The sequence below is a fragment of the Thamnophis elegans genome, chromosome 3, assembly GCF_009769535.1.
Source record: "Thamnophis elegans isolate rThaEle1 chromosome 3, rThaEle1.pri, whole genome shotgun sequence".
NCBI lineage: Eukaryota > Metazoa > Chordata > Lepidosauria > Squamata > Colubridae > Thamnophis > Thamnophis elegans.
In genome coordinates, this window is record NC_045543.1 from 58550277 (window position 1) to 58565938 (window position 15662).

The following is a 15662-nucleotide window of genomic DNA, read 5'->3' on the forward strand; positions in this document are numbered from 1 at the left end:
CCATGGGGCCACTGGGCGAGCCACCGCCTGGAGTAACCCCTGGGGCTTACCTGGGGGGTGTTTAGCGACAGCACAAACGGGACAACTGGCAACATATGCCTCAATGTCCTTTTTCAACGAGGGCCACCAAAATTGCCGCTTGACGAGGTGTAGAGTTTTGACTAATCCAAAATGCCCAGCCATCCGGGAGTCATGAGCCCGTTGGAGAACAATGGGTCTAATGGACAGAGGAACATATTACTTCGCCCCAATCCAAGGCAATTCATCTTTCATAGTGCATTCATTCATTTGCTGTTGGAACCAGTCATCTCCAGTAAGGGCCTTTTTTAGCTCAGAAAGAAAGTCCTGAGTGATCTCCACCTTAGAAGTCGCTTGACATCTAGTAACAACAGGAGCAGCGAAGCTCTTCGCGGGAAAGACAGGTTGGACCACAATGAGTTTAGAACAGTTGTACTGAGGGAGTCTGGACAAAGCATCAGCCATAAAAATTTCCCCCCCAGAATGTATTTCAAGGTAAAATTGAATCTATTGAAATGCTGAGCCCAGCGCATCTGCTTAAGAGAAAGTTTTCTGGGCGTCCTCACAGCTTCCAAGTTTTTATGGTCAGTCCACACCTCAAAAGGGTGTTTAGCGCCCTCCAGAAAATGGTGCCACATAGACAAAGCCCATCGAACAGCAAAAGCTTCTTTCTCCCAAATGGCCCAACGTCTCTCGTCTCGGTCAGTTTGCGAGAGGTGTAAGCGCAGGGTTGTAATTTACCTTGGCTATTAGCTTGAAGTAGTACAGCACCCACAGCCACGTCACTGGCATCAGCTTGGACTACAAAAGGTTCGTCCATGTCCGGGTGTTTGAGAACTGGTTCCTCTGCAAAAAGGCGCTTTAACTTCTCAAAAGCAGCTTGACAGTCCATAGTCCAATCCAGCGACCTGCTAGGTTTGGGTTTGGCCCCTCCTCTGGACTTAAGGAGGTTAGTTATTGGGAGAGCTATCTTAGCAAAGGAAGGAATAAATTGACGGTAGAAATTAGCAAACCCCAAAAACTTTTGCAATTGCTTACGTGTACAAGGGGCCTCCCACTCGGTGACCGCTTTGACCTTAGCGGGGTCCATCTCAATACCCCTGTGTGAGATGCGATAGCCCAGGTAATCAACTTCTCCTGATGGAATTCGCACTTGGATAATTTGGCGTAGAGTTCAGCCGCCCGGAGTTTTTTTAGCACTGTGCGAACAAGTCTCACGTGTTCTTCACGTCTTTCCGTGTAAATAAGGATATCATCTAAATAGACGATAACTCCTTTGTAAAGATGGTCATGTAAAACCTCATTAATCAGCTGCATGAAAACTGCTGGCGCCCCCTGTAGGCCAAACAGCATTACTCGAAACTGGAAACAACCAAGGGGGCAGATGAAAGCAGTTTTCCATTCGTCCCCCTCTTTAATTCTGACTCTATAGTACGCTTCTCTTAAGTCCAACTTAGTGAAAATACGGCCCTTCCCCAGTTGGGCCAGCATGTCCTTCATCAGTGGTAACGAGTACAGGTTCTGAGCTGAGATGCAGTTCAGGTTTTTGAAGTTCACACATAATCTCAGGGAGCCATCTTTCTTTTCCCTGAACAAGACTGGCGCTGCTACCTTGGGTCTTGCTGGCTCAATGAAACCCCTTTCCAAGTTTTTATCAATAAACTTCCACATTTCCTCCATTTCTCTAGGGGACATTGAATATATTTGGGGCTTTGGAAGCTTTACTCCAGATAAAATATCAATGGTGCAATCTGTGGGTCTGTGAGGGGGCAATTTATCAGAAGATTTCTCACTAAAAACATCTTTGAGGTCCCAATATTCCTTCGGAATTCTTTCCTCCCCCTCAATTTTCTCCTGCCCCCTGGCTGCCAGCGTGGGGGCAGTAGTATCAGAGTCCAGAGTTTCAACTTTCCCCTCAGGGGGTGTGGTTGTTCGAATACGTAACCACCCCTCCCTCCAGTTAACGCGTGGGTTCCATCTACAGAGCCAGGGGAGTCCCAAAATAAGGGGCCGGTACATCCCAGGTGCCACAATAAAAGTTATCAATTCCTGGTGGGTGCCCATCCACATCTCGATGGGTTCAGTGGAAAAATGAGCAGGGCCATCTCCCGCAATAGAACCATCAATTTGGCAAAAAGCAATAGGGACTTTTAAAGTCTTTAATTTCAAGCCCAGTTTCTCCATCATCTCCACCCGTGCAACATCAAGATGCCTTTTGTCATGCAAAGACTTAGGCTTTGTTCCCGTATGCTACTTTTGCTAAAGACTTCTGCTTCTCCCACCCCGCTTATCATGCAGCGGGAACACCCCGAGTCTAATAGAGCTAAAAGTTTCTCTGTTGCGCCAGAAGAGGGCACTCTAAGCTCAATTGGGATAAGCATAGGGCCAGCTCTTACCCAGCGATGGGAATTCTCATCATTAGATTCGTCAGACGAGCTACGGCTTCCGTCTCCCTCCTCCTCTGGCTTGAAGTGTCGAGAAACATTCTCAGCAGCGAATGCAGCCTCCTTCCTCTTGCTTGGAGTTCTCTCCGGCTTCCCCTCCCTCCGGGGGGGGGGGGGTTGGAGCAGGCTGAGTCAGTTTGACGCGGCAATTCATAGCACGATCCCCCTTCTTTCCACAGCGGAAGCAAGTGAAAGGCTTGGATTTGCCTGCAAAACCTCCCCTGCCTTCACTCCTGGGCCGGGGGTGTGTGTGTTAGGAAGTGCTGGGGGGGATTTCTCAACTTCTCCCTCTTTCATGCAATGCAGCCTGATTAAATCCAATTCCACGTCTGCCGCGTTTTCATACCAAGTTGCTAAACGACGGGGAAGGCGTCTGTTTATGCATTGCTGGTAAACATCTTTATCCAAGCCATCAGCGAATTGATGCAGCAAGGCCTCTTCCGACCACCCCCTCATATAAGCTGACAATTCCTGAAATTCTTGCACATAGTCTGGCACAGTTTTCTTTCCCTGTTTAAGGGCCGTAAATTTCAGCCTAGCGCACTGCTCGGTCAAAGGGTCATCGAACCTTCTTCTCATGGCTGCCATAAATTCATCAAAATTTCTCAGGAGAGGGAAATTGCATTTATGTAGCCCGACCATCCAGTCGGCTGCTTTCTTCTCCAAGGCCATTAACACCATTCTCACTTTAATTTCATCTGTCTCTAAATTAGGCCCATATATTTCCATATAATTCCAGACCTGAATAATAAACAACCTGAGGCCTCTGGGTCTCCATCATATTTTACGCTTAAGGGTGGGACCTTAGCCATCCGGCGTCGCCTGCCCCCCCTCCCCTGCTCTTGGAATGTCTCTAGCCACAGTGGGGGGAGGCTGGTTCTGGGTTTTCCTGTGAACATCCCGCTCCGGCCCCTACAGGTTCCCTTAAGCTGGGTAGTAAATACCTTCTCTCCTGTTCCTCTGTTGGTTCCCTTTCCACAGCTCTCTCTCGAATTCGACGTTCAGTCCATGCCTCTTCGAGGAGCCTCATGGCATGGGAGATTTTGTAGTCTTCTTCACTGACTGCCACTCCAGTCAGCCGCTGTTTTTTTCTTTGGCCTCCTTCTTGTGACTCCAGCTTATAATTCCTCAAGTTCCTCTTTCTGTCCCACACCCCAAGTCCATCTGGGACGGACGGCAGTTTCTTCCACTCTTAGTTTGGCTAGTCTTTCTGTTAGAGATGGTCCCGCCGCTGCCCCCTCTTCTTCCTCCTGGTCGCTTTCATGCAAAGACATTTTCTTTTCTTCTTGTGAGGGAACCCCCCTCGGTAGTTGTTCACTCCGGGATGGGCACGATTGAGATTCAGCTTATTGTCAGCTGCGACTTCATTTAATAATCAGGAAAGAAACCACTCAACTCCATTTGTTTGAAATCAAGTGTACTTTTACTAATTATAAACGAACAGTAGCAAAGCTAAGCTGAATCTGGTTAATTAGGCGCGGAAGTAAAGAATATCATGTATAATTCAATCCCCTCCCCTTGGCACCCCAGTCCATTGTCCAATTATAATGCACCCAACTGTCAGGTGGGAGATAACTTCAAAAGACATCACCAGGATGGAATGCCGGACAGTTAACCTTGGCGGGAAACTCCCTTCCTCCACATGTGCAGTAAGATGGTCAGGTCAGCGTCTACAATCTTCCTCCAGCACATCATGATTCCCCACCCAAATACCAGGCCCCCCCACTTCCCGTTACAATGGCAGCCGAAACAGCAGCAAAGCAGAGGCTGACAGTCCCATTCTGAAGAGGAAGAAAGCTAAGGACGGGGCCTATTTAGCTTTTGAATGGAAAACTACCAGAAAATAGCGGTGCTTTAAACCACGCTGGGAAACATCCTTTAAAAAAATGACAATTTTTGGACTATTGAGAAGAAAACTCAATGGATGGGTCCAATACAGAAGGCAAAAGAAATACTGCAGCTTATAGACTGGCAGATGAAGCCAACCAAGAAAAGGCTCCACATTGTTAACGAAGTTGATTTAGCAATCTGGGTGGCCCTTTTTTTCAAGTCATGAAACAGAACCGTTATATCTGAAAATGGTAGCTTCTACCATTCTCTTAAATCTCTGTTTCACTTGTAAATTGCTAAACTTCAAGTCTGGTGGTGGAGCAAGGAAGTGTGGAAAGAGTTGCTCCAAAATGTGTTTTCATTTATTTACTGCCAAAATGTATTAGTCATTTCTCAGCCACAGTGCAGAGTGATGAACAAAAATTAACTAAAAATACATATAGAAACACCAACCATGCATTAAAGCAATAATTTGACAGCTGTTAACCAGAAATAAGAGAGTTGATTAACAGGCCATATTGCAGAAAAATAAAAATAAAAGGCTCCCGGCAATAAAAGATCTTTGCCTGGCCTCTAAAAGGCAAAACAAAGGCAACATTAAATCAATGTCTCTAGGAAAAATTACTGTAAAGCTGGAGAGAAATCACTGAAAAATCCTACTCAGTGACAGCTAACCTTATTGTCATAGCGTGCTAAAAGCACCCCCCCACCCCCCATGCATGTGCATGCAACCCTCTGTGCCCCACCCCCTGCAAATGTGCCCCCCACCCCCCTGCGCATGTGCACACACTCCCCATTTTGGGCCTGGTAGGCCTTCCTGCAGCCTCCTTGGACCAAAAATGGCCTGCAGGGTGGTGCACGGCACCTCCGTGTGCTCCCTATGTATGCACATGCAAACCCCGCCCTCTGAACATGCGGGCATGTCTCCTGCAGGTGCCCCACCCCACACACATGCATGGCAGAAATCAGCTCACTGGCAGGAGGCACGTACGCATGCGCAGTGGAGCTGAGCTAGGGCGATGGCTCGTGTCCCCGCAGAGAGGGTTCTGTGTGCCACCTGTGCCCTTGGTTAGCCATCACAGCTATATACACTCACTTGGTGCCCCTCAGCAGACAGTGAGATTTGGAATAAGGACTCTGAAGATTCTAAAGCTCGAATAAAAACACATGGAAGAAGAGATATTTCTTCCAATTCCAAAGCTTCACTTAATATTTGCAATTCGGACTGGCAATTGTCTCAAAGCAATGCGGTCATTAAGTGAAGCATTGCATAACATGCCTGATGTGTGAGTTCCACTTTGGTCAATAAGTGAATCACAAGTCAAATGTCACATAACTTGCGAATTCCCAGCCAACTTCCCCATTGACTTTGTCTGTTGGAAGATGATTTGAAGGTCAAAGAAGGCTATTTTGTGACTGTGGGATACAGGCAGTCCTCGATTACGACCACAATTGAGCCCAACAATTCTATTACTAAGTAAGACAGTTGTTAAGTGAATTTTGCCCCATTTTGACTTTTCTTGCTATCATCGGTAAGTGAATCACTGTGGTTGTTAAGTTAGTAACATGGTTGTTAAGTGAATCTGGCTTCTCTATTGACTTTGCTAGTCAGAAAGTCACAAAAGGTGATTGCAGGACTCCAGGACACTGCAACCATCATAAATATGAACCAGTTGCCAACCATCTGAATTTTGAGTAGGTGACTATGGGGATACTTCAATGGTTGTAAGTGTGAAAAATGGTCATGTCACTTTTTTCAGTGCCACTGTAACTTTGAACGGTCACTAAATGAACTGTTTTAAGTCAAGGACTCTCTCTCCCTCTCTTTTGTTTCCCTCTTTTCCCTCTTTCATTCTCTCCCTCCAGCTCTATCTCATTTCCCTCCTTCTTCCTTTCTCTCTCTCTCCCTCTCATTTGTTTTTATCTTTTTCCTCTTTCTCTCCCCTTCTCTCATTTGTTTCCTGCTCTTTTCCCTCTCATTCTCTCTCTCCAGCTCTATCATTTCTCTCTCCCTCTCTCTCCCCTTCTGTCTCATTTGTTTCTCTTTCCTCTCTCTCATTCTCTCCCTCCATCATTTTCTCATTTCTTTCTCCCTTTCTCTCTTTTTCTCCCCTTTTCTTTCTCTCATCTCTTTCTCGTGTGCATGCGTGCGCACACAGACAAGCAGGATATCCTCCTGGACTGGGATCACAGCAGCGACAGGGATGGTGATTCCTCCTACTGCTGCCACCACTGCTCAGTGAGGTGAGTAGCCGGCTGCCTTGCCCAGTGCAGGAGAGCCACGCTGCGCAGGAGAGCCACAGCTCTTCCCACCCTGCATCTGGCGGCAACTGCTGCTCCCCATTCCCCTCCTTCCTGAGCCGACACAAAGGGAACCATGGTGGCGCTGAGCTGCCTTGATGGACGCGGAATCGCAAAAAGCAGCCAGTCACGGGCAGTGCAAAGAAAACATTAGGGGCGTTTCAGCCGTGTGGCTCTGCGGAGAGGCTTGCACCTTCTCGGAGTGGAGTGCTGGTCGCATGACTGGGTCAGCAAGGAGTCACAGGAAAGGAGTCAAAGAGCCACACACGGCTCTGGGGCCGTGGGTTGCCAACACCCATCCTAGCCCTTCCTAGTTTCTCAATCCATTTATTTAATTCAGATTCTTTCTAACCAAAAAATGAAACAGACTCTAGGGAGCAACTTTCATCAATCAGAAACATGCTTCATCTATAATGTCTCTCATTTAAATGCAGGGTTTTTTAAAAAAAAAATGGGAGTGGTACATAAATCTAAATACATCAAAAGATGCATCATCTGCAATTACTTACGTAAGGTAAGTCCCCCTTGTGTTAGCACTCATCATAAGATCCACTTTTTTCGTAGGTGTCTCCAGCGTGCCCGTTAAAGAAATAGCACTTGCATTGTTCACAAGGACATCAATTCCTAGTTTTAAAAACAAGTCACGTTAATTTCTGAAAATTCATCTTTCAATCTAGCAATTTGTCCGTGGGGGGTTTATTGTTTAAATAGCTTTTAATAAACGTGTACATTTAGCATATACTTCAGGACTGAACGCAAGCCGTTACCTCCAAATTTCTGAACAGCTAGGACCACTGCATCTGCAATTTGATCTTCTTCCCTTACATTAACAATACAAGGTAAAGCCTTTCCTCCAGCTGCTTCAACTGATGAGAAATCAATATATATATATAGTCAGTCAACTTTTTAAAAATAAGTCTGCTGTAAAAAATGTTAATTTAATTGCATTTTAAAAGAAAAAAAGTCATCAAGCTCTCTAGAGTTTAATGTTACACCCCAAATTTGGAACCATTTAAAATTCAGCTCTGAGATGACAGAATTCTTAAGAGATTCAACTGCCATAAATCATGATTTCAGTGCTTTTCCCTTTACTTCCTCCTTTTTAGATTAACTACAGTTTAATGCAAGTTCCAAATATTAAACAGTAGTTAACTTTATATATGACAGGAAACAAGTCAACGAACTACGACTTATCTATATTTATATGTATCATTATGCTTTTCTCTTGTGAAATTGATTGGTTTACTGATGTTTGTCTGTTTGAAATTATTTGTTAATCTATCCAGAGAACTCTATTTTTTTAGAAAATTAAAAATATAATAAACAAATGAAATATATCCAAGACAAAAGGTGGGAGGTGGCAGAAGAAGGGAGTAACCTCCTATCTATTTACAGATTCAATGATGAAGTGGGAATTTTTAAACCCAAAGCTCTGCTTGTGGGCCTTGATGTGTTAAAGTCCAGTGGTGCCATACAATTATCAAACTGTCAAATTAATACCTATTTTTGTTGCTAATGAAAGAAGTTATAGGTTTCTCAGAATCAATCTCAATAGAGAATAGTGTCTCTGTTTTACAATAAAGTAGCTTTAAAATGAAAATACTTAAACTTTCTTGGACTACATAGTTAAAAACATAGGCAAGAGTTTAAACATCAAAACTTCTTGCTCTAGGTGTACTGCAAATAGTTTAGAGATTTCAATCACCCTAGATACATCTCAACACAATATTTCTTGAAAAATGCCCTTCCAATTTTGTATTTGGTTTACAGCAGAGTTCCCCAATGTTTCTGGGTTTATGGACTGGCGGGAGAGGGGGATAGAGGGAATGATTTTGCATGCATACACAGCTGCCAAGAGCACACAGGACTCCATTTTTACAAAGTGGTGTGTACCCACGCCTGCCGCTGACACAAATGGAGTGTACATGCTTGCCCGCTGCTCATGCAAGCATGTGTGCGCGCACCCTTGCTGGCCGTTTCCCCAGCCCAGTTTAAGTCCCCTAATAGCCCTGGCCTATAGGACTAATGCTTTATTTTTCTTTTTAGACTAAACGATTTGTATGCAGGATTTGGGTGCTGATGATATATGTAATTGATCTTTCCTCTGGCAACTCACATGGACCGTTTCCTCACAAAACACTCCTCTGAGGTCAGCTGAATTGCGGTACTGAAATTGGAAATTCCTGGTTTGCGAAATCTGAGCGATGATCCACTTATTGATGAACATCACTGTTTGCTTTCTTCCCGACAACACGTAATCTCTAGATGGTCCAGTTGCTGCTCAGTGACCTTGTTTTGTGTTTACTTTCTTAGCTTATCTTAAAAGCTTCTATCTTTGCTAACTGCTTCCTTTATTTGTAAAGCATGAGCTCTTTATCTTTTTTCCTCATATTTGTGATCTCTGGTTTCTTGTAGCTTGGCTTATGTTTGCGTTCTCTGATCCCTTTAGCCTGTTTTCATTCAGATTTGGGGACTGGTGGAAGCACATTGGTTTCCCTTATTCCTTGTACTTGACAGCCCTCAGGCCTAAGAGAGAAGGTACACAAGTTTTGTGACCTGGTGTTAAAAGCTCTTGCTCGGAACAACTTCTCATTTTGCTTGACTAGGATATCATTCTTTCCAGACTCTGTATGGTAAACATAGGCTTCCACTTTTGCTTGGATTTTATGAAATATGCATGCTACGTTGTCTTATACCCAGCAAAAGAGTTCTTTAATTAAATTTTATTCAGTATCTCTGCTCATTCTTCATTAGAAGAAGAAGAAATGCTTCTCACCGCTATGGGGCTATGTGTCTTCCTCAATCTCAAGTCCTCTACCAGAAGCCTGGAAGTTTGAGGATCCTGTGTTAGTATCTATAAAATACCATGCTATAAAAAATGTTGAGAGTCTAGAAAGAGTACAAAAAAGAGCAACCAGGATGATTAGGGGACTGGAAGCTAAAACATACGATGAATGGTTGCAGGAACTGGATATGGCTAGTCTAGGGAAGAGAAGGACCAGGGGACATACGATAGCAGTGTTCGAATATTTGAAGAGCTGCCACAGAGAGGAAGGGGTCAAGCTATTTTCCAAAACACCTGAAGATCAGGAATAATGGATGGAAACTGAACAAGAAGAGATTCAATCTGGAAATAAAGAGAAATTTTGTGACAGTGAAAACAATCAACCAATGGAAGAGCTTGCCTTCAGAAGTTGTGGGAGCTTCATCACTGGAAGCTTTCAAGAAGAGACTGGATTGCCATCTGTCAGAAATAGTATAGGGTCTGCTTGTGTGGGGGGGGGTGGACTGGATGTCCTACAAGGTCCCTTCCAACTCTGTTAATCTACATCTTAGCTATTCATATTATTGCACTCTTTTAGACAGAGAGCTCTGATGGCAGCCCTGGGATCTGTTGGAGCCACCTAGGGCACTCCTAGCCTCACTGGTATCACTTTACCCATGACTTTGCATATCCTCTTGAATTTCTTCTTCAGGCCCCGTTAGTTCTCCAGCTTTTCATACCCCTACCTAACCCTACTGTCACTTAGCAATGGAATTTCTATCACCATCACTTTTTTCTGGTCCATGTTATTTTTTCTTTTTCTTTCTTTCTTGGTTGATTTAAGCAAAAGAATAAAAGTGAAAATGCCCCTTGAGGCAGCAATATAATTGGTCAATTGAGTTGAAGGATCAAGTTCCCAAATGATTTGAAGGTTATAGCAAATAGTGGAACTCAGATCACCCATGTCTCTTTCTCAAGGCTTACTTTCTTCTGCAGCAGTATAGATTGTTCCTGGGAGTGTGCGTTGTGGTACTCCCGTCTTAGCAGCTATAACAACATTTGCTCCATCCCTTGCTGCTTTCAAGGCAATTGCTTTTCCAATGCCACGGCTTGCACCTGTTATAAAGAGAGTGCATCCAGCCAACTTCCTAAAAAAAAAAAAAAAACCAAAAGAAAGAAAATTAGAAAACCAGGAATGAAAGAAGGATGCATCCATGCCTGCAGAAAAAATACATTTAAACATTAGAAAAATAGAGAATCTTGAATCACAATTGTTTCAAATTGCTACATATCTGTAAATTTAAAATTTGCAACTAGATTCAAATCCAGTGACTGGCAATATTTTACAAAAATAATGTTGTATTATATATCTATGAACTCCGCATAGGTGTCAGGAAGGACATCCAGCCAATAAACGCATGTATTGCATGTATTGGGTAAATATGCATATTTTCTTAGATTTTATCATTAACTGCATGGCAAAGAATACTAATAGTGTAATTTTCAGTAACATTTCCAGGACAATACACTAATTTCTCCAGATAAAGATCAGCAAGAACTGCTTTTCTTGCTCATTCAAACTCATCACAATAGATTTTTAAGAGTTATATCAATACAATACTTATGCAACTAGAGCAACCTTATAGTTTTGTCACTGGGCCATCTAATTCAGTGTGTACTTTGACTGTCATCTGCTCTCCTAGTTTTTACATAGGGCTTTTCCCAATCCTACTTAGCAATATTAAAAATTGGATCTGAGACCTTTTGCATGCAGAATATATGATCAGATTCTTAGACTTCAGGAGATCTTTGATTCAATCCTAAACCCAAGGAACATAGGAACTGCTTGAGGTCTTAGAAATAGTACCAAGAATAATGAGCATGAGTGCACATATGCACTGCTAGAAGCCAAATACCAAAAAGCTCTAGGATTGAAAATTAATCTTCAAATGAATCTGCTTCTCATTTGCACCTCCACCCAGTATCTTCAATTTTCACCAAATGTAGGCCCAGTCTTCATTTCTGCTTTTCCCACCCCAAATACACCAGTAGCTCACAGATGTCTGTGTTCTGAATGGGGCAGGGGGAGGAACCTTCTAACTTTCTATTGATTAAGTTCAATAGGATGCTTGAAACATTCTGGACAGGCAGATATCAGGCAGATATTAGGGCTGTGCTCTCTTCAAATCTTCATTTATTCAAAGATAGATTCTGCCAAGTCCTAAGTTAACTTTCTCCCAGGGTTAGCCGGATGGATGGTATGGATGGTAATAACCGTTTTAATTGTTAAAAAAAAAGACTATCCCAACACTATAGGATACATTTAAGATACTGCAAGTTAAAATACAGTTTTCTATAAAATCATAGAGAAAAACTATCTGTGTGGTCACTAAAAGTTGACATCGACGTGACACCATGAACCACGGTGGCACAGTGGTTAGAATGCAGTCTTGCAGGCTAATTCTGCATTCTCACAGCTAGGAGTTCAATCCTGACTTGCTCAAGGTTGGCTGAGCCTTCCATCCTTCTGAAGTCGGTAAAATGAGGACCCAGATTGTTGGGGGCAATATACTGGCTCTGTAAGCCACATAGAGAGGGCTGTAAAGCACTGTAAAATGGTATATGGCTAAGTGCTATTGCTGCTACTATGTTGAAGAGGAAAACTTAAAGGAACCATCATTAAAAACAACCCTAACTCTAAGAATAAGTTCTTAACAGTAACCTAACTCTACAACTTTAACTAAAACCAAGAAGTCCCTATCAATGGAAGGAAGAGATGAGCACAAACTGAAACAGAACTTGCACAGAAGACATTCATAGTGTTCAAAAGGAATGCTATCTCAGTGTTCTCCATTAATTCCCATAAACAAAAGATAAAATTATTGGACGGCTACGAATAAGTTCTAGCCTGGGAACAATATATCAAAGCTCCAGTACCTGGAGTTATGAATTCAAAGAAATACAAAGCTTGATTGACTCTCTGAACTACTCATTTCTGAAAAATACTGGACGGACCATATGTGCATTATACAGGATTTTTCCAAAACAGTACCTATTACCATATAACTTTAAAAAAAAGAGGGGGGGGGGGAATGACTATTTTTTCTGTCCATAGATTTCAGAAGGGTTTCTCTCAACTATTTGAACAGTTTCTTTATTTAAGAAGGCTTTTTAGAGACTTATTAACAAGACTTAACAAGTAATTTTACTTTAGTGCCTATGCAATAAAATTGCAACAAAATTCAACAAGATGCGGCTTCCGGTTTGGACGGTGTCTGTGGGAAGTTGTTTTTTTTAACAGCTCCGGACCTTTGGCTGCGTTAAGCTGTCTAAACAGCATCCATCAACTGTTTGACAGTTTGATTACCTCTCCTTCGGGCATAGGAGGAGAGGTGAGAAGCCTCTCAACTCTGGCGGTCCTTGGATGAAAACGATTATCTAGACTCCTTTCAGTCTGGATTCAGGCCTGGCTACAGCACGGAAACTGCTTTGGTCGCGCTGACCGATGATCTCTGGAGAGCCAGGGATGGGGGTCATGCCCCCGTCCTAGTGCTCCTTGACCTCTCAGCGGCCTTTGATACCATCGACCATGGTATCCTTCAGCGACGGTTGTGTGAGGTGGGGGTGGGAGGCACCGTTCTTCGGTGGTTCTCCTCCTACCTCTCACAGATCGCAGTCGGTGTTGGTTGGAGAGCAGAGATAGACCCCTAGGCCCCTTAAGTGTGGGGTGCCGCAGGGTTCGGTCCTGTCCCCCCTCCTGTTTAACATCTACATGAAGCCGCTGGGTGAGATCATTTGACGGCACGGGATAAAATATCACCAGTATGCGGACGATACACAGTTGTATCTGTCCGCCCCGTGCCAACTCAGTGAAGCAGTTGACGTGATGTGTCAGTGCCTGGAGGCTGTTAGGGTCTGGATGGGGGTAAACAAGCTTGCACTCAATCTGGACAAGACCGAGTGGCTTTTGTGTTTTCCTCCCAACAATTGGCCAGATATTCCATCTCTCAGGCTGGGGGGTGAAATTGTACGCCCCTCAGACAAGGTTCGCAATTTGGGAGTCCTCCTGGACCCACAGCTGACTTTAGAACACCATTTGTCGGCTGTGACCAGGGGGGCATTTGCCCAGGTTCGCCTGGTGCACCAGTTGCATCCCTACCTGAACCGGGAGGCACTCGCAACAGTCACTCATGCCCTTGTGACCTCAAGACTGGACTACTGCAATGCGCTCTACATGGGGCAGCCCCTGAAGAGCATTCGGAGACTTCAGCTTGTCCAGAATGCAGCCGCGCGAGCGATTGTGGGTGCACCCCGGTACACCCACGTTACACCTCCGCGAGCTGCACTGGCTGCCCATTGGTCTCCAGATACGCTTTAAGGTGCTAGTCGTCACTTATAAAGCCCTTCATGGTATTGGACCTGGGTACTTGAGAGACCGCCTGCTGCCAATTACCTCCAACAGACCTATTAGATCCCACAGAGTAGGCCTCCTCCGAATCCCATCTACCGGCCAATGCCGATTGGCTACCACCCGGAGGAGGACCTTCTCTGTGGCTGCTCCGGCCCTCTGGAACGAGCTCCCCATGGAGATTCGGACCCTCACCACCCTTCAGGCCTTCTGCAAAGCCCTTAAAACCTGGCTGTTCCAACAGGCCTGGGGTTGACGAGTTCCCGTCCCCGCTCAAACTGTATGGCTGTTGATTGTTTTTAAATTCTTTTTGTAGTTGCTTGTTTGTTGTTTTTCCCCTTGTCTGTATTCTCTCCCTTTGATTTGTTAGCCGCCCTGAGTCCCTCCGGGAATAAGGCGGCATATAAATGCAATAAAATCAAATCATATCAAATCAAAGCTCTGTTTGGGTAGTGCTCCATTCAACCCCGCCCCCAGAACATAAATCTGGGGGTGGAAGGTGTGAGCCACCCTAGAACTCAGTGAATTCTCCGCGCCAAGGACTTTTTCTGCCTTTTTGCAGAACGAAGGCATATGTTCACCCTCAGCTCAAGGATTGATTTATAATTGATTCCAACACGGGCAGACAGATACTGGAGAACTTCTAATTGTATATATCAGTTTTTAACTCCATTTTTTAAAAAAAAATCCTTCTGTGTAATTACCTGGCAGAAAGACATAAAGATGGCGCCGAACAGCTTTGTAGGCGTGGTCATTGGGTGATGTTACAGACTTTCATGGAGATTAGACCATCTAAAGATCATTAAATCAGTGATTTATCACTAAACTACATAGTTAATACTGGAACAAGCGGCTTGCCTGGACTTAGTAGCTGGGTGGAGAAGACTAAATGAGATATGGCCTCTAAGCAAAAAATCGCCTCCAGCGCTGGCAGTTCACCTGCTCCGGCATCTAAATTACAGTCATTACTCCCTTCCCAACCCCCTCCTACTCCTGCTGGGGAACCTCTGATTCGAGAAATATTGCAAAAAGAATTAAGTGAGGCATTAACTGTGGCTTTAAAAAATCATGCAGCTGCGATGGAAATTAAAATACAGGAAAATATCTCTGTTGCTCTTAAGGAATTGTCAGAAGAAGTTATGAATTTGGTCCAGATTCGTAATCAAGAAATTAGAGACAATATTTTGGAGACTTTTAAATGCTTATCTTGTTATGTATCAGGAATCGAAGATAAATTGGAAGATCTTAGTGATTCCAATATTAACCTGGTAATGAAAATGGATGTGGTCCAACGCAAGACTGATGATGCAGAAAATGAAATTATAATATTGCAGTATAGGGGCAGATGGAATTTGCTTTAAGGATAAGGGGCCTTAAAGAGAATAACCAAGAAAATTTGAAGCAGATCTTCTCAGAAGCTATAGAATCAATTGATGGGAAGGCTAGGAGGGGATTTCGACTGGCAGATTGACAAGATATATCGTGTTAATTCCTGGCTTGCCAGACAAAAACAACTTCCAAGGGACATTGTGGTGTATTTTGCCATGAGAGATATGAGGAATTTGATATTGCAAGAGTTTTATAAAACCAAGTTGCAAATTGGGGGTCAGGAGGTGATTGTTTTGAAGGAAATACCACCCAAAATGTTGAGATCAAGGAAAGATTATGCCTTTTTAGTGGATGAGCTCAAAAACTATCAGTTACAGTTCAGATGGGAAGCTGCAGCTGGACTAGCTGTTAATTACCAGGGACAAAGATATCGTCTTAACTCAGTATGGAAGGCTTAAGATTTTTATAATAATATACTGAAGGCTGGACATCCTCCCCCGCCAGGACCAAGAGAAAGAGAACAAGAAGGACAGGACAGACAGCAAGATACCCATGGATCATTAAGGCT

General features: G+C 43.8%; 1 protein-coding gene across 2 annotated transcripts in view; it reads right to left on the reverse strand.

Moving 5' to 3' along the window:
- Nucleotides 1-15662, reverse strand: part of HSDL2 (hydroxysteroid dehydrogenase like 2) — a 64974-nt gene that overhangs the window by 41874 nt on the left and 7438 nt on the right. Inside the window, exons 2-4 of one of the 2 annotated variants that reach the window (XM_032213152.1) lie at nucleotides 10342-10505; nucleotides 7361-7459; nucleotides 7103-7217 (exon numbers count right to left, since the gene is read on the reverse strand). In XM_032213152.1, the coding sequence (XP_032069043.1) occupies nucleotides 7103-7217; nucleotides 7361-7459; nucleotides 10342-10505 (378 nt within the window). The remainder of the gene's footprint in view (nucleotides 1-7102; nucleotides 7218-7360; nucleotides 7460-10341; nucleotides 10506-15662) is intronic. The other variant, XM_032213153.1, reaches the window with a different exon arrangement.